Below are 18,583 nucleotides of genomic sequence, written 5' to 3'. Positions count from 1 at the left end.
TAAATAAACGTTAAAAAAATATATATTTAAAAAAAAAAAAGAAAAACCAACCAAATAACACTGAAATGCTCTAGTATCAGGTAAGAAGAGTGTTCAGACCAAGGAACTAGTGTTACTAGCCCACTGAACTCTACACGGGTCAGATCATACAAGAAAATCCCCTCCCTCTCTATCCTTCCTTCACCTGTTAAAACCCTCTGTCAGCTCCTGGTCCCAAGGCCTAGGTCTCTTATGTTTTTCCTCTGTGAGTCTAGCCAATGGTTCTTCATATTAGCTTCATCTGGGGAGGTTCAAAAATACTCATTCCTAGGCTCCTCAGGGATGGAGATTTATTTGCTTTGGAATGCATCCTGGTCATCTGTATTAAAAAAAAATGTTTTTAATGTGTATTTACTTTCGAGAGAGAGAGAGAGAGAGAGAGAGAGAGAGAGAGACAGAGAGAGAGAGAGCGCACGTGCAAATGGGGGAGGGGCAGAGAGAGAAGGAGACGCAGAATCCGAAGCAGGCTCCAGGCTCTCAGCTGTCAGCACAGAGCCCAAGGTGGGGCTCGAACCCACAGACTGCGAGATCATGACCCGAGACGAAGTCGGACGCTTAACTGACTGAGCCACCCAGGCACCCCGCTGGTCATCTGTATTTTTAAAAATCTTCCCAAGCGATGCTAATGTGCAGTGAGGGTTTCCAGCCTCAATGGTCACTACAGTAACTGCTCAATAAATGCGTGAATGACTTAATGATTGAATGTGACTTAACTGGGCACCTGTGCATTTGTGCCAGGCAACTGGTGAGGGCGATCAGGAGCTTCTACTCTGCAGGAGCAAGCGACAACCAGCAAGGACACTCTGCCCCCAGCCCTCTCTGTCAGCTGAGACAGATTTCTAAGTACTGGTACTTTTTTTTTTTTAATTGAAAAAAAGTTTGTTTGCAAATTTTTGTTAACGTTGATTCATCTTTGAGAGAGAGACACACAGAGCATGAGCGGGGGCGGAGCAGAGAGGGAGACACAGAATCCAAAGCAGGCTCCAGGATCTGGGCTGTCAGCACAGAGCCCGACGCGGGGCTCGAAGTCACGAGCCGTGAGATCGTGACCTGAGCCGAAGTCGGACGCCAACTGACTGAGCCACCCAGGTGCCCCCTTCATTTATTTGTATGCTGAACAACACTCTACTGTATGGATATATGGATATGTGCTACTTGGTTTATGCCCCCATCAGCGGATGGGCTTTTGGGTGGTTTCCAGTTGCTGGCTATTAACGATGTTATGAACATTTGTGTATAGGTTTTTGTATGAACATATGTTTTCAGTTTTCTTGGGTATATAGCTAGGAGTAGAATTGCTGGGTCATATGATAACTTTCTGTTTAATCTCTTAACAAACTGCCGAACTGTTTTCCAGTGTCTGCACCATTTTATAATCCCACCAGTAATGCATGAAGTTTCCAATTTCTCTATATCCTCACTAACACTTGTGTTTATCTGTCTTTTTTGATTATAGCCCTCCCAGTGGGTGTGTTAAGTGGTATCTCATGTGGTTTTGATTTTGATTTCCATTTTCCTGATGACTAATAACGTTAATCATCTGTTTATGTGCTTTTTTGGCTACTTGTATATCTTCTTTGGAGAAATATCTATCCCAATTCTTCGTCCATTTTAAAATTGGGTTGTCCTGGGGCGCCTGGAGCGCCTGGGTGGCTCAGTTGGTTAGGCGTCCGACCTCAGCTCAGGTCCTGATCTCAAGGTTCACGAGTTCAAGCCCCACGTTGGGCTCTGGTGCTGACAGAACCAAGAGCCTGGAGCCTGGTTCAGATTCTGTGTCTCCCTCTCTCTCTGCCCCTCCCCGCTCACACTTTGTCTCTTTCTCTCTCTCAAAAACAAATAAACGTTAAATAAATAAATGAATAAATAAAATTGGGTTGTCCTTTGTTGTTACATTACGAGTTATTAGCATTCTAATATTAAGAATATAGACCCTTATCAGACACACGACGTGCAATACTGCCTCTCATTCTGTGGGTTGTCTTCTCACTTTTTTGATAGTGTCCTTTGAAGTATAAAAGTTTTACATTTTGATGCAGTTCGATTAATCTATTCTTTCCTTTGGTTGTTTGTGTCCTTGGTGTCTTATCTAAGACAGCATTGCCTCATCCAAGGTCACAATGGTTTAGATCTGTTCTCTTCCAAGAATTTTATAGTTTTAGCTCTTATATTTAGGTATTTGATCTATTTTGAGTGAGTTTTTGTAATAAGTGTGATCAGGGAGTCCGACTTCACACTTCTGTGGTTATCCAGTTGTCCTAGAATAATTTGTCGAAAAAATTGCTCTTTCCTCACTGAATTGTCTTGGCACCTTTGTTGAAAATCAATTGATCATAGATAGACGGATTTGTTTTTGGACTCTTCATTCTATTCCATTGATCTATAGGTCTACCCTTCTGCCAGGACCATGCGGTCTTGATTACTGTAACACATTTTGAAGTTGGGAAGCATGAATCTGCCAACTTTTATTTCCCTGCAAGATTGCTTTAGCTATCCTGGGTTCCATCCATTCCCGTATAATTCTAGGATCAGCTTGTTAATTTCTGCAAAAAGGACAGCTGAAATGTGGATAGGGACGGTGTTGAACTTGTACATCAATTTGGGGAGTGTTAACCATCTTGACAATAGAAGTCTTCCCATTTGTGAACAAGGATGACTTTCCATTTATTTAGGTCTTTAATTTCTTAGAAAAAAATGTTTTATGTTTATTTTTGGGAGAGAAAGAGAGAGAGACCCAGAATCCGAAGCAGGCTCCAGGCTCTGAGCTGTCAGCACAGAGCCCAACACAAGGCTCGAACCCACGAACCATGAGATCATGACCTGAGCCAAGGTCCTATGCTTAACCTACTGAGCCACCCAGGCACCCCTGTGGTTTTTCTTTCTGAACAGTTTTAAGAAGGGCCTCCTGCCAGTGGTTAGGTCTAATTCTAGTCCTAACCTAGGTCTCAACATAGCTGGTAAGGGAGATGTCTGGATTTTGTTTCTCTCTCTTTTAGGCTAATATGACTGGAATTCTATTAAAATTATTTATTTGCGAATATGTAATATTTACATATGATAAAAAAAGAATCATTTAGATAAAAGGCAATGTAACAAAGGAGTCTCTTCCTACCCTGACCCCCTGGTTTCCTTCCCCTTAAAAAGGGCAACCACTGTGCTCCTGTCCTCGGAGACCGTAGCCGCTTACCTGCTAAGTTGGTGAACAGTTGCCCTGGAGTCCTTACAGCCTACAAATCCTAAAATCTTTTCTATAGGACTCTTTATAGAAAAAGTTTGCCGTTTCCCTTTTTAGCCTTTTATCATTTCAAAAAATGCTGCTCTGATATGCTAGGACATCTTTGTGTGCATGGCATTATACACATGTGAATCTGGATCGAAAGAATCCCGTAAGTGGAATTGCTGGGTCTCAGGGTCTCGGCGTTGGTCACTTGGATAGGTATTACCAGGCAGCTGTCTGGAGAGGCTGAACCAATTTACAGTGCCTCCCACAACGCATGCTTCGGCCCGTTCTCACAGCCTCGCACTAACAGTGTGCTAATAATTCGACCCTTGCCAATCTGATAAGCAAAACCTGGCACTCACTGTACTTTTAATTTGCATTTTTCTCGTTATGAATAAGGGCTAAGCATCTTTTCTTAAGCCTTAAAAAACGGAACACCAAACAGCTCCCTCTGAGCCTTTCCCTGTCCAGTCGGCTCAGGACTCGGCCCGGCGGGCCCAGCCCACGAGGGACGCCGGGCGCGGCCCCGGGCAGGAGGCAGGAGGCAGGAGGCAGGAGGCAGGAGGCAGGAGGCAGGAGGCAGGAGGCAGGAGGCAGGAGGCAGGAGGCAGGAGGCAGGAGGCAGGAGGCAGGAGGCAGGAGGCAGGAGGCAGGGGCGCGGAACCCCCGGTGCCCCCCCTTCCCTCGCTGGCCGCGGAGCCCCGCCCCGGGTCCGCCTCCCGAGGGCCTGGGCGGAGCACGCGGGCCGGGGGCGGGGCGGCGCTGCCTGATTTATTCCCGTCCGGGAGCCGGAGTGAGAACCCCGCGGTGTGCACGGCCGAAGCGCCCGGTCCCGCGCCCGCGTCCCCACGGCATGCCGGGCCCCCGCCTGCTGGCCGCGCTCTGCGGCGCGCTCCTCTGCGCCTCGGGACTCTTGGCCTTCTCCGGTGAGTCGATCGCGCCGCCCTCTGGCCCTCGCCCCTCCTCTCCGCGCCGCTCGGAAGTTCGCCGCGGCGCCCTCCCTCCACCTCCACTGTTTACAAACTTGGGCAAAGAGCCGGGGCCGTGCGGAGGGGCGACTTCTCCGGCCGCGTCCCGCCCGCCCGCCCGCCCACCGGCGGGGATGCGCTCGGCCTCTCCTGCGGTCTCGGCGCCCGGGCGTTCTTGGCCAGTGATACAGGCTTGAGAGTTGGGCGGGGACCGGGGACACCGGGTGACAGCCCAACGGTCCCCAGGGATGCGGCTTACACATAACAAAGGAATCTGCTGTGTAGGGTCTCTCTTTTCCCATCTGTAAAATGAGGCCATTGAACTGTGCGTGACTTTCGCGCGTCTTCCACCTGGAAGTTTCTAGGACTCTTGTATTGAGGAGACTCGTCCAGCCAAACTTTCCCTGGCAAATCCCTCCCAAGCGCTGGCGGCCGGTCTGTTCATTGGAATTTTGCATCCCCGCTTGTAGGTGTCTGGTCGGATAAGCGAGGGCTGGGGAGGCGGAGGAAGGGCCGGGGCTCTAGGTGGGGCCCCGAAGGGGGCTAAGAGCCCGGGGAGGGACTTGGAGAGGGCTGCCCCCGGGGCTGGTGGCTGCTTACTCCCTCCCGTGGCCTTGGCGTGCTGCTGTATCTTCCTGGCTCCGCCCCCGCCCAGGAGGCCTCCCGCGCCCGGCCCGGCGCACAGCTGGGCCTCCGGCAGGCTGGTCCCGGGGATGCACCATCCCCTTCTCGAGGGACCCGCACAGCCTCCTCCAGGGCTGGGAAAAGGTGCCCATGGTGGGCGCTCTTCGGGCACCCGCTGCATCGTTTTCTCAAAGAAAGCAAGGGGAAGGGGGGACAAAGCTGAGCCCTAGAGCTGCCTCCCTGTGACAGTCTGACCCCCAGGGCCTGGAGCCTTAGGCTTAAGGGCACTTCAAGCTCCCAGGCCCTTGGGCACTGGGCGCTGGTGGCTCTCCCAGAAACCGGGAGAGACAGCTGGATCTCGGAAGAGTCCGTTTCCACTCCTCTCTGTCCCCACAAAATGTCCCTGGGGAAATCTCCCAGAAGGCAGGACTCTGAAATCCCAAAGGTAGCTTTGTACAGGGTGACCGGGCTTTTCCCGGAACGGGGAAGCACCTTGCGTGCTGTGCGCAGGTGAGTCAGGCGATGTGGGGTCAGGGCCACCTTTCACTTTCCTTTTCATCCTAGGGGAACCAGACTGCTTTGCCCTGGAGCAGAAAGGAGAGAGGGGGCGGGTGGTGGTGGTGGTGGTGGTGGGGGGGGGGGGGGCAGGAGGAGTTGGATTTTGTTGGGACAGGGGCCCAGGATTCTGGCCATTCCCAAGCCTCTGTCTGTGGCAGTGTTTGCAGTCTGCCAGGTCAGGAGGGATTAACCTGCTATTTAAAGCCAGTGACTAATAGCTCATTGGGAGCCGCCTTAAGCTCCCAGGCGGGGGCTGAGGTGGCGCTCTGAGGCGCTCACTAATGCTGATCCCTCTTCCCCTCTGTTCCCTTCTCCGGAGCTGGGCCCAGCTCTCTGGCGCTTTGAGATTTCAGGAGGGCCCCCTGGTCTGGGATGGCACGACTCTGGGGAGGAAAAGTGATTTCTGATGTCTTACCCCAAATGATGGGGTCGGGTCTTCTGGGATGCCAAGGTCAGCTAGAAGGTCCCCCGCCCGCCTGGCTGGCCTGGTGGCTGCACGAATAAGCTCACATCTGTCACCCAGGCCCCCAGCTCGAAGCTGTGAAGACCTCTCCAGCCCTTCTCCTGTGTCAGCAGTGTTTCTCAACTCTGCCCGGCCCCCTCACCCCTTCACCTGACTTCCTCTGTCACTAGGAGGCCTGTGACAGCCTCCTAGATGCTCTCCAGGCCTCTCACCTTACCCACTCCTGTCACATTCCCACCCCGGAGCCAGAGGGGTATCGTGTAGCCCCAAGACACCTGCCTGCCCCGGGGGAGCCCATCCACACGTCTCTGCAGATGGCCTTTTCTCCATTCTCCTTCCCAGGATGGGAAATGGCTTCCCCACTGCCCCCTCACACTTGAGACTCTGATTCCCCCCTGCCCCGGTAGAAAACGGTGGCAGCTGAAGGGAGGTTAAGAGCCCCTGGTTTGCGGGACGCCAAGTCTGAGCTTGTCAGTCCTAAGGTCCCTGCGGGTCTGGGCCCCTCCCTACCTTTTCAGCTCTGTCTCCCTGTTTCCCACTTACCATGCCCCCCTGTGCTTCTGCTCATCATTAGAATGTTCTTTCCTCGCTCCCCGTTCTGGCACACTCCACTCTGTCTTTTAGACCCAGCTCACATGTCCCTCTGCCAAGCTTCCAACTCTGGTAGGAACCACACCTCCAGTGGCCCTTCCTGCAGGCTTCTGTCAGAGCTCCCGAAGCCTCCGTGTCACCTAGTGACTGTCCCCCTCTTTCCAGTGGCTCCTTGAAGCCTGGACCACACCTGGGTTCTCTGTCTCAGGAACGCGGCATGCACACAGCAGCTCTCCCCTCGCCCCACCCCAGTATTCACTGAATAAGTCCGGGCTGCCATTGCAGGTGACTTCTGTGACTCTAGCCAGTGCCTGAATGGCGGGACCTGCCTGTTGGGCCGGGACAACACCCCCTTCTACTGCCTCTGCCCTGAAGGCTTCACAGGCATCATCTGCAATGAGACCGAGAAAGGTACCTGCCTGGGCCGTGCCCCGCACTCTGCACCCGGCTCCCGGCTGCAGCCCTAGTGGGCGATGGTCCCCTGCGCCTCTCCCGCCGTCAGCCGGCACTTCCCTGGAAACTTCCCATGCCAGTTGGAAAGCTGGGTGCTTCCCTCACTTGGACTGATTCGCCTACATATGACCCTTCTCGGCCCCAGGCTGGCCCAGGCTCCGTCAGGCAGAGGGGGGAGGGAGGAGGTGGGAAGGGGGAGGCGGGCATGGGGCTGAGTTTGCACAGAGGGTCCTTTCGGGCACCTGCTGCTGCTGCTGCTGCTGCTGTCTCCGTCCCCAGCTCCTTCCTCATCCATGGCCCATCTTACCTGCCTCCTCACCCCTAGGTCCTTGTAACCCAAACCCCTGCTACAATGATGCTGAATGCCAGGTGATCAAGGACGAACACCGGGGGGACATCTTCACCCAGTACGTCTGCAAGTGCCCTCGTGGCTACACAGGTGTCCACTGTGAGATCAGTGAGTATCTGGGGGTGAATGCTCTTATGGGGGGGGGGATCCTGAGCAGCTCAGGCCACGCGCTGGCCTCACTCCCTGCATCAGGGCCTCCTCTGGTAGATGGGGGTTGACAGAGCCTCAGAGTTAGGCCATGTTAGGGGAATGAGCGGTCCTGTTGTCCCAGGCGAATTCCTGCTCAGCCTTCTGTTCTCCACCACAGGCTAGGCCTGATGTCACTGTAGGGGGCGTGGGGGGGGGGTGGAAAGGGTGGCGGTAACCCCAGAGGTCATGGCAGTACCGTTTCCTAGGTCACCGTGAACCAGATACGTAGTATTAGGGTTAAGTCTTGAGAGTTTTCTGCCAAGAGGGGAAAACAAACATTTCTTTTTCTTTTTTGGTTTCTTTACGTGTTTATTTGTGTGTGTGTGTGTGTGTGTGTGTGTGTGTGTGTGTGTGTGTGTGAGAGAGAGAGAGAGAGAGAGAGAGAGAGAGAGAGAGAGAGACAGTGTGAGTGGGGGAGGGGCAGAGAGAGAGAGACAGTGTGAGTGGGGGAGGGGCAGAGAGAGAGAGACAGTGTGAGTGGGGGAGGGGCAGAGAGAGAGAGACAGTGTGAGTGGGGGAGGGGCAGAGAGAGAGAGACAGTGTGAGTGGGGGAGGGGCAGAGAGAGAGAGACAGTGTGAGTGGGGGAGGGGCAGAGAGAGAGAGAGAGACAGTGTGAGTGGGGGAGGGGCAGAGAGAGAGAGAGAGAGACAGTGTGAGTGGGGGAGGGGCAGAGAGAGAGGGAGACACAGAATCAGAAGCAGGCTCCAGGCTCTGAGCTGTCAGCACAGAGCCCGACGCGGGGCTCGAACCCACAAACCATGAGATCACGACCTGAGCCGAAGTCAGACGCTTAACCAACTGAGCCACCCAGGCGCCCCAGCAAACACATTCCTTAATCTTTAGGCCCAGCAGGTCAGGAAGTAAGGCTTGGGCCTTAGAGTCTGATAGGTCCTGGCCCAAGTTTGACTGTGGCCTCATCACAGAGCTCAGGGAGGAGGGAGAGGCCTGGGCAGGCTGGGCCGTCCCCTCATGGTCAGGCGGTCAGAGGCCTGGCGTTTGCAGAGGGGCTGACCTGCCGGGCCTGCTTGGTTATCCACTCAGCCACAGAATGGCCCTGGGTGGGTGCCCAGCCTGCAGTGCTGGCGGTGGCTGTCCACACGTCCTCCCTCCTGGCCCGGCTGGAGTCCCTCCTACCAAGCTGGGACTCTTCCTCTCCTGCTGGGGGTGGGGGAGTCCACTTCTTAGGGATGTCCGGTTTCTTCGGTCCGGTGGGCCTGTCACTAAGCGTCTTGGACAGGGGCAGGCGGTTCTCCTTCAGGCAGATGTGGGGATGTTCTCTGTGGTTTGCTGACCGGCAGGAGGAGGAGGAGGAGGAGGAGGAGGAGGAGGAGAAGGAGGATGGGGTGCTGGGCCACTTGGGGGGGGTGCGGGGCCTAGAGGAGAGCAGGCAAAGTGCCTTCGATTCCACTCACCTCAGAGGAGGTGGCACCCAGGGGCTGTCCCTGGGTCTGTGGGCTGAGGCTAAGGTCTTTGAGATCCTGGGTGGAGGAATGTGTGTGCGTGCGTGTGTGCATGCGTGGTGGGGGGGGGGTCACTAAGGCAGACAGAGCCCTGGGTGGGGTCAGGTGTGCCCACTAATTACCGTGCTGGGAGCCAAGGTAACCATGGGTGTACCTGAATTGGAATTACGCACACCTAGCCTCCTGCTTCGTGGCCTGGGGTCTGCCCCGGGTTGGACACGGCAGCTCCTAGGACAGAAGGCAGGGGAGAACCACAAAGGCAGGGGAGGCCCCCAGGGGCCGTCGCAGCCCCTCCTTGTTGGTCAGGTGGTATGTTTTCTTGGAGCCCACAAGGACCCCACAGGCCCAAAGAATTCACGTTTGGGTCCCTTAGAGTGTGAACATGTGGGGTGTGAGGACAGACCTGGGTGCAAATCCCTGCTCAACATCCCTCCCTTCCCCTCCCCTCCCCTCCCCCCCCCCCCCCAGCTCTGATTTTGGCTGCCTGGTCTCCCTTTCCTGCGAGAGTGTCATAGCACTGAGCTCAGCATGGACCTGGGGTGTTGTAGCAAGAGTAGGTCTGTCCCTGGCTTCTCTGTTTGGGGGATAAGAGGGGCCCGGCCCCCTCGGACCACATCCCTGGGATAATGGTGAAGGTGACGGCCCCTTGGCCGGGAGCAACTTCGCGGATGGCTGGGTCATGACCAGTAGTTGGAAGGCGCGAAGAACAGGAGAGAAAACAGGATGGCATTCACGCCCCACCCAGAAAGTCCTGCCAGTGGGATTGTAGAAAAGTCCAGGCAGATTTGTTTACTGCTTTGTGTGCAAAACAGGTACTGTTCCCTGCCACCTGACGTGCCTGCGTCCCAAAGCCATCCTGGGGGAGCCAGGGGTGGGGCTGGACCAGGTGGGCCTCCTGGTGGGCTGGGGACCCTGAAGGAGAGCAGGCCACACTGGTCTTCTCTCCCGCTGGTCCAGTCCCTGCCTGCCCCCCACTCCCCCATAGTTGCTGCTAGATGCCCCGTAAAGACAAGACCACCTACCACAGCCTCGCAGGAGATTCTGGAGACGCCACGAGTGCCGGCCTGGCACCTCCTGGCGGCCCTGGCTCCCCACGCCCCGCCCCGAGCATCCGGCCCACCCTCTTCCTCACCGTGCACCTTTCTCGGGCCCTCGTAGTCCTTTCCGGGTCTCTGCTCCGAGTCTCAGCGGAGGCCACACTGTGTTGTTTTCTGGTCCTCTGGGGCTCGGGTGGCCGCCTGACAGCCACGTCCCCCTCTCCCCGCCCCTCCCCCCGTAGCCTGCGCCATGCCGCTGGGCATGGAGACGGGTGCCATTTCCGACTCGCAGATCTCTGCCTCGTCTGTGTACTTGGGCTTCATGGGTTTACAGCGCTGGGCCCCAGAGCTGGCCCGCCTGCACCGCACGGGCATCGTCAACGCCTGGACGGCCAGCAACTATGACAAGAATCCCTGGATCCAGGTACAGAAAGAATGGCTCTAGGTGGGCAGAGCCACGGGAGGGGACAGGGTGAGACGAGGATGTCTGCATGGGGGGGGGGGTCACCACGCTGGGGTCATAACCGGGGTCCAGGTAGCAAGGCAGTGGTTCCCACAGGTGAAGTATCTGTAAGTGGAGGGCAGCCTGGGGGCGGGGCGGGCTGGACGAGGAGGAGGAGCAGACCCCAGGCTGTGGAGGGGCTGTTTGCACTGGGTGAAGCCTTTGGGGCCTCGTCCCTCTTCGGGTGCCCCTCTGAGCACTGGGCCCAAAGCTCTGAGAGGCCCAGATGAGAAGGTCCCCACTCCTTTGTCCTGCTTGGTTGCTCCCACTCTGGGTGGGGGGGGGGAGCAGAGGGAGCATAACGAAGCCGGGAGATAAGGGTCCTGTCGTCTCCGCCTTGGGTACAGGTGAACCTGGTACGGAAGATGTGGGTGACGGGCGTGGTGACACAGGGTGCCAGCCGAGCAAGCAACGCCGAGTACCTGAAGACTTTCAAGGTGGCCTACAGCCTCAACGGACTCAAGTTCCAGTTTATCCAGAGCGCAGAGGGGTCAGGAGACAAGGTGAGGGCTGTAAGAGAAGGGCTGTGGTCTGCACCCTCTGGGGCTCCAGAGCGGTTTGAGGGTTCCCAGTGAAGTGAGTGTACCCTGGGTGATTGATTAGCCATGAGGTGGGTCTGCCGTTGCTCCTTGGTTCCCAGATATTGGGAAACCTGGATTATGCCCGTGTTCTGTGGTTACAATACCCTCCCCCCCACCGTCCCCCATTTTACAGGTGAGAATAAGGAGAGTCAGAAAGGTTCAATATGACTTGTTGAGGATGGCTGGAGTGGTGGGATGCATTCTAAGCCTTCAGGGCCACCATGGGCAGTTGTGCAGGTTGTACATTGCTCGAGGATGTCATTCCGAAGTGAGCACCGTTCGGAATGTAGACATCATGTTTGTATACTTCTGTCTGTGGGGAAATTATTATAATAAAGTGTCTTGAGACAGGAGTGCCTTTTTCTAATTTGCAGAGGCGCCCTAGAGATTCCAGGTGGCCCTGTGTGAAAGACCGGGGTTTCTGCCCAGGCCCCATGATGACCAAGAAAGGTGGGGGAGAAGGGGAACCTGTGTTGAGAGCGGTGCGTGGCCAGAGGAAGAGCTGACCCCCTGCCGGCTCTGCTAAGCCCCACCTCTGCCTCCCAGGGCTGAAGAGGAAGGTGAGGCAAGCCCAGAAAGGTGGACTGCCCCCACTGACCCATCCTTCCGATCTTCTTTCCTCCTAGCTGTTTGTGGGTAATACGGACAACAGCGGCCTGAAGGTCAACCTGTTTGACTTCCCTCTGGAGGTGCAGTATGTGCGGCTGGTGCCCATCACCTGCCACCGGGGCTGTACCCTCCGCTTCGAGCTCCTTGGATGCGAGTTGAATGGTGAGTGCTGGGGGCTGTGGTCAATGCTAAGAGATGGCCTTCCCTGCTCCGTCTTTTCTCAGCCAGGAGGAGCTGGGTAGGGCGGCACAAGGCCCGGGGGCCCGGGCTCACACAGGAGATGCGCACTAGACTGGTCACCGGGCCCTTGGCGGTCTCGCCTAGGTGTCTGCTATCTGCCAACCCTGGGCGTCTTGGTTGGTTAGAGGAAAAAAAAAAAAAAAAAGACGACTTCAGTTTTCAGAGGGCTTTCACTTCTTCTGATTGGTTCCTTGAACTTCTAAGACCACATAGCACTAGGTTTTTCCGATGTTGGCTCCATGAGGGTGGGAAGTCTGTTTTGTTCGCTGTATTCCCAGGGCCTGGATCATAGATGTTCAGTAAACATTTAAAAAAATTTGGGTGGGTGGGGGGGGGCGCCTGTGTGGCTAGTTGGTTAAGCGTCCGACTTCGGCTCAGGTCAGGATCTCCCAGTCTGGGAGTTTGAGCCCCGCATCGGGCTCTGTGCTGACAGCTCGGAGCCTGGAGCCTGCTTTGGATTCTGGGTCTCCCTCTCTCTCTGCCCCTTCCCTGTTCTGTCACTCTCGCTCAAAAATAAGTAAGACATTTAATGTTTTACTTATTTTTGAGAGAGCATGAGTGGGGGAGGGGCAGACTGAGAGGGAGAGAGAGAATCCAGCTCTGAGCCGTCAGTGTCAAAGCCCAGTGTGGGGCTCAAACTCACAAACTGCAGGATCATGACCCGAGCCGAAGTTGGATGCTCAGCTGAGCCACCCAAGTGCTTCTGTTCAAACATTTAATGAACTAGTGAATGAATAAGGAAAGTGAGGCCCAGATAAATTATCTGTCAAGGGCTCACAGGCTGGTAGGGATTAAAACTTGGTCTAGATCCCTGGGTTTTTTTTTTTTTTAATTTTTTTTTTCAACGTTTATTTATTTTTGGGACAGAGAGAGACAGAACATGAACGGGGGAGGGGCAGAGAGAGAGGGAGACACAGAATCGGAAACAGGCTCCAGGCTCTGAGCCATCAGCCCAGAGCCTGACACGGGGCTCGAACTCACGGACCGTGAGATCGTGACCTGGCTGAAGTCGGACGCTTAACCGACTGCGCCACCCAGGCGCCCCGATCCCTGGGCTTTTGACACCCACCCACCTAGTGCTCCCTGCCCACCCCCCCATATCTCCTGTACTCATCATTCAGGAGAAACATGGAGGCTTCTAGGGACATAGGGCTGGAGCTGGTGCTTTCTGCTGCCCTTTCCAGAGATATTCCCAGGTGGAGGGACGGGAGGCACCAGAAAGGGACAGGTTTCTGAGGAGCAGGAAAAATTGATGTCTGGACCCCCCAGGCTGCAGGGGTTGGGGTGCTCGCCTAGGTCTGGGTATTTCCCCCTCTTCGCAGCTACAGCGCCACCTGCTGGCCACTGGCGGAACTGTAAGGCTCGCTAGGCTCCTCTGCCTTTCTGGTCTTACCCCAGCCAGACCCACCCTTTTAAAGTATGAACCTAAGTCATCACGCGTTCCCAGTCACAGGGTCATTGCCTTTTTGAGCCTTCTTGTTTAAATGGGGAGTTAAGACAATCTTCTGATAAAAGGAAACGTAGGCTATTGGTACCAGACAGACCGGGCTGGGGGCTCTGCAGCCTTTGGCTATTAAAGTTGCCTGCAAGGTCCTATCCCAGATGGCTCCCTCCTAGGCCAAGAGAGGGTAAGCCTGGCAAGCTGTGGAAGCTGGCCTGTCTGCTCTCCTCGAGGTCTAGTTCTCCTTTCCCTAGTCGGCATTCCAGTGGGCTGGAATGTTGGTGTGTGCAGGTGTGTGTACCTGTGTGCACATGTGTGGCCCTGAGGCCTGGGCATGAGGATTGCCCTGTTGGGACGGTTTTTGAATGGAGGTTTGTATGACAGAGGGCAAGCCACGTGAAGAACGTGGAAAGAGCATTCCGGGCAGGTAGGGAGCTGGCAGGTGCAAAGGCCCTAGGGCATGTTTAAGGATAAAAGGCAGGCCAGTGGGGCTGGAGCCTAGAGAGTGAGGGGCAGCTTATTGGGTGGGGAGGCTGGAGAGGTGGATGGAGAGAGGTCTCAGACAAGTTAGGGGCCATATGGATCATTTTACTGATCCGGGTCTGTATGCTCAGAACAAGGGGCAGCCATGTGGGGGTAAGGGGAGTGCTGATAGGACATGACTGGAGTGTGTCTAGAAGGGATCCCCTAGGTTGTATGGGGAGAATGAAGGCAGAGGGCCATTGTATGTGAGGGGAGCCCCGTGGGAAGAGATGGGGGAAGATGGCTTGGATCAGGTTGTAGACTCACTGGGTTGGGTGGGTGACAGTCCTCTGCTCATAAAGTGCCCTCCGTGGACCCAGTAGGAGGAGCATCACCTGGGAGCTTGTAGAAATGTGGGCGCCAGTCCCGCCCTAGCCCTGCGGAAACAGTCTTCATTTTAACAAGATCCCGGGTTGATGCAGGAGAAGCACTTCTCTGGGGGGGCCTTCCCAGGGTCAGTGACGGAGCGGAGAGTCCGGGCCCTTGGCTCAGGGCCCCTCCCAACTGCCATTTTCCTCGGAGGGCTGTTTGACTTCCTCAGGACACCCAGAGGTGAGAGGGTGTGAATGGCAGGGGAGCAGTTTTGTAGGAGGGTCCACCTTGAGCATATGATGCCAACCCGGCATCCTCTGCAAAGCCGCCCTGGGCCTTGGCCTGGGAACGACCCGCTTCCAGCCCTGGGGGCTCTCTTTGTGGGAGGAGCATGGGGGTCACCTGGGGCACCACCATCATGAGGAGATGTTGTGTTAGCAGGTGTGGGCACACCTGGGAAGCAAAGGTCTTTTTAAAATAAATATATTAATTCCATTTCTTTTTTTAAGTTTATTTTTGAGAGAGAGAGAGAGAGAGAGAGAGAGAGAGAACAGAGGTTCCAAAGAGGGCTCTGCGCTGATAGCAGAGAGCCTGACACGGGGCTTGAACTCACGAACTGTGAGATCATGACCTGAGCGGAAGTGTGACTCACGCTCAACCGACTGAGCCACCCAGGCGCCCCAGGAGGCAAATGTCTTCAGGGGCAAATGTGCAAGCGTCTGGGGAGACAGGGATGTAAAGAGCCATATACCTGCTTCCGGGTGGAGGCGTGGCTTTCCAGGCCCACTTCCCACCACCCCCAAATTCCCCACAAGGACAGACTGGAGTAAGGATTCTGCCAGGTGTGACACACGCCCATCCTTCTCTTGGGGGGGGCGGGGGGGGGTGGGTTATCTTCTGCCCGTCCCTAACTGCTACCGCCACCTGCAGGTGCAGAGGAGTAGTGCAGTGCCGCTGGGCCCACCGCGGAGCCCGGGTGACGAGGCCCCCAGTGTTGGGTGTGGGAAGGCCCCCTGGTGGACACTCAGGGAGGGGCTGCTGGGGCAGGATACAGGATCCAGCCTGAGCCCCAGGAGTTCGGACTTCTGTGACTGCCACCTGCTGGAGGGGGATAGTGTTGTCCCGTCCGTCACTGGGTCGCCAGCAGGCCGGCCTTCCTGGCTCTGCAAAGGGGCGTGGATGGTGGCAATGATGCCACAGAGTGGTGTGGTGATGAGTTTGCGTGTGTGTGTGTGTGTGTCGTGGGCACAGTGCTTAATGACTCAGCCTCAGTTTCATTCATTCGGTAGAACGGGGCTGCTGATCGCGGCTTTCAGGTTTTTCGTGGTAGGTCGAGTGACAGACATGAGCGCTGGATGGAGAGGCCAGCTGCTGAGGTTCTTGACCACAGTTGCAGGCCTCAGCCTTCTAGACAACAGCTGTACCGTAGGAGTGACAGAGGCAGTGCTGAGTCCAAAGGAGGGACGAGTCCCGCCCAAGTGAGGTGGTCAGGGCAGGCTTCTTGGAGGAGGGGTCTCATGAGGCAGGCGTTAGAGGAGGGAAGGGAGGTCGTGGCAGGGCCTGCCCTCGTGTAGATGGGAAAGGTGGTGGGTCCTCTGAAGGGCAAGTGAGGGCAGGACTGGGTATGGAGGGCACAGCTGGCAGAGGTGAGCGGGCGAGGTGGGCGGAGAGAAAGTTGGCTTTCAAAGGTGGAAGGGGTTTCCCCTGTCCAAGAGGATGCCAGGGGCCAGTCGGGACCCCCGGAGTTCCTCCCCTGGTCTTCTCTTGCTCACACTCGTGGGAGGCTGTGGATGCTGACCTGGGTGGCAAACCCCTTTGCCGGCAGGATGTGCTGAACCCCTGGGCATGAAGGACAACACCATCCCCGACAGGCAGATCACGGCCTCCAGCATCTACAGGACCTGGGGCCTGAATGCCTTCAGCTGGTATCCCTTTTACGCGAGGCTGGACAAGCAGGGCAAGTTCAACGCCTGGACCGCCCAGACCAATGATGCCTCTGAGTGGCTGCAGGTGGGTCAGGATGCAGCGCAAGGGCAAGGGCAAGGGCAAGGGCAAGGGCAAGGGCAAGGGCAAGGGCAAGGGCTGGAGTTGGGCTGCTGATCATTGACCGCCCCCCACCCCAGGCTTCTGCTCCCCAAGAGGGAGGGTCTGAAAAAGCCTTGTTTTCCTTCTGCTTTGTTTTTTTTCTCCCACATGCCCTACCTTCTCCTGATTCTGCAATTCCAGAGGGAGAGGGGGAGGGTGGGGGAGTTCAGGGCTATTTCCACGAAGGCCCCAAGCCCCAGGCACAGAAAGGACGTGTGTGTGTGTGTGTGTGGCAGTTGGACCATCTCCACCAGCTGCTCCAGGGTGACAAGGCTGAGCCCATGGACAGTAGGGGACAGAGGAGGGCCATCTGACCCAGGCAGGCTCACCCCAGGATTTCTCTGACTTGGCGTGTGAGGACACACTGTGGGGCAGCCCGTGGATTTCAGGAGATTGGGAAGCATATGAGGGTCACAGAAAACCAGACTGTCTGCTCACTTTATAGACGAGGAAACAGTCCTGGCAGGGCGAGGATTTGCCTGGGCCTCACCTGCTGCCACCCGGGCATTGGGACTGCCTGTCCGGGTACAGAAGGCAGGCAGGCTCCCCAGGGTGGGCAGGGATGGGGGGGAGGGGAGGACAGGGACTTTGTCTCTAGGTCCCAAGGAGCCATTAGCCTGCGCAGCCAGGTTCTGCAAGGAGCTGCCTGCATCTGGACTCCCTCGGGATTAAGGCCAGGCTGTGGACAGCCCCGCAGGGCACCCAGGAGCCGGCCGTGGACTCTCCTGTCCTTGTTCTCATTGTACTGAGGGGTGCGGAGGATGGGCTAAGGGTTGGCCAAGGCCCCCGCTCTGAAACGTAGCTTCACTGCAGCGATGCGTCTAACCGTGTCCGACAAAGTAGGTGGTAGGATTTATGCCCATTTAATAGATGGGGTAACTGAGGTTGTGCCAAATGAAATCGCTTTCCCGAAACTAGAAGTCATGCCCCAGCATGTCTGCCTGTTTCCACCTTCCGGGAGAATGGTCTGAATGAAGAAAACGTGCTTGATTTTTCCTGTAGGTTGACTTGGGCACCAAGAGGCAAGTGACAGGCATCATTACCCAGGGAGCCCGAGACTTTGGCCACATCCAATATGTGGCAGCCTACAGGGTGGCCTACAGTAACAACAGCATGAACTGGACCGAGTACAGGGACCAGGGGGCCTTGGACAGCAAGGTGAGTGTCCGTCCGGCTGACCCTCTGTCACCCCTCCGGGGTGGGGGGACCCTCTGAGTCTGGCCTGAGGCTCTGGGGGGGGAGGGGCTGGCCCTCCTGACCGCCCCCTCTCCCCCCTGCCCCCTCCAGATCTTCCCTGGCAACTTGGACAACAATTCCCACAAGAAGAACATGTTCGAGATGCCCTTCCTGGCTCGCTTCGTGCGCGTCCTGCCCGTAGCCTGGCACAACCGCATCACCCTGCGTGTGGAGCTGCTGGGCTGCTAGCGGTAGGCCCGGCCTGCGCCACTCGAAGGGCCGTGGGGTGCCTGCCCTCACCTGGCCCTCCTGGCCTTCTGTTGGCCTGTGGCCTTCTCCACCCCACCTCCTGATTGTAGGTGACTGGGGAAGGGGAGGCAGGGGTTTCAGTCACCTCCCCTCTCTCCTTCTCCCCTCCCCCTCCTTCCCCTCCCCCTCCCCCATGGCCCTGGCGCCCCGCCCTCACGCCGTCCCATTTTCTTAGACACCATGGGAGTGGAGTAGGTCTGGGATGGAGAGGGAAGGGCGAAGTAGGGAGTCAGGGTTACCCGCACCCCTCGGATCCCTGGTTCTAGTCTGTTTTCCCCGCACTCTCTCCCACACCCCGCGTTCCCACGGCCCTGGAGGAAGGCCCTGAGGCGCCAGGCTGGAGATAACGGTCTCCTGTCCCTCAGCCTGATGCTGCCACCCACCTGCTGCCACCTAGCCCCCCTCCACGTGCCTCTTTTCTCCCTGGAGACCCGCCCCTCTTGACCCTTGTCCTGAAGCCTAAGAAGAAACAGAAGGGGGGAAGGGGGGGAGTGGGGGGGCCGGGCTTATGGAGAGAGGGGTGGAGGTGGGTGGGCATGGGGGGGCGCCCTCTGTGCTGGTTCTTTACCCCAGAGTACACAGGCAGCTTCCAAAATATATTTATATCACCCCCTGAACTCTTGCTGTGGCTCATCACTGCTCCGTCCACATGGGCTTTGGCCTGGGCTGCCCCCCGCCCCCGCTCCCGCTCCCCTTAGGCCTTCCAGATACCAGTATTCTTGTATCACCTGCTGGTTGTGGAGAACTTACGAGGAGAAGGGAGAGACTGTTGGGGGTCGGGGGTCCCATGGAGTCCTCATGCCCGGGCCTCTTCTCCGTTCTCCCCGCCCCAGACCGACTCCTGCAGCCTTGGGGTC

The 18,583-nt window shown here is 56.6% G+C and overlaps 1 protein-coding gene across 2 annotated transcripts; it reads left to right on the top strand.

Annotated features, from left to right (window-relative positions):
* Positions 1-4,054: 4,054 nt before the first annotated feature.
* Positions 4,055-18,217, top strand: MFGE8 (milk fat globule EGF and factor V/VIII domain containing). Of its 2 annotated transcripts, XM_047086816.1 has the most exons (9): positions 4,055-4,182; positions 6,746-6,871; positions 7,239-7,370; positions 10,192-10,373; positions 10,799-10,954; positions 11,659-11,803; positions 15,982-16,166; positions 17,244-17,399; positions 17,529-18,217. In XM_047086816.1, exons 1-9 carry the CDS (start codon positions 4,110-4,112, stop codon positions 17,664-17,666), a joined length of 1,293 nt encoding a protein of 430 aa, XP_046942772.1. In that variant the 5' UTR covers positions 4,055-4,109; the 3' UTR covers positions 17,667-18,217. The 2 variants fall into 2 exon arrangements, with proteins under 2 accessions (XP_046942772.1, XP_046942773.1); XM_047086817.1 differs by lacking the exon at positions 6,746-6,871.
* The last annotated feature ends 366 nt before the right edge of the window (positions 18,218-18,583 follow it).

The sequence above is a fragment of the Lynx rufus genome, unplaced genomic scaffold (assembly GCF_022079265.1).
Source record: "Lynx rufus isolate CCGP_SWC_20201006 ecotype Redwood Valley unplaced genomic scaffold, mLynRuf1.p SCAF_21, whole genome shotgun sequence".
Lineage (NCBI taxonomy): Eukaryota > Metazoa > Chordata > Mammalia > Carnivora > Felidae > Lynx > Lynx rufus.
The sequence above is the reverse complement of the archived record's forward strand: the minus strand, read 5'-3'. Positions and strand labels throughout refer to the sequence as shown.

Excerpts from the sequence above, each read along its gene's own strand:
- MFGE8 (XM_047086816.1), top strand. The coding sequence starts at position 4,110 with ATGCCGGGCCCCCGCCTGCTGGCCGCGCTCTGCGGCGCGCTCCTCTGC. Across the intron at positions 7,371-10,191 it reads AGGTGTCCACTGTGAGATCA|CCTGCGCCATGCCGCTGGGC; the intron begins GTGAGTATCTGG and ends CTCCCCCCGTAG. Across the intron at positions 10,955-11,658 it reads CAGAGGGGTCAGGAGACAAG|CTGTTTGTGGGTAATACGGA; the intron begins GTGAGGGCTGTA and ends CTTTCCTCCTAG.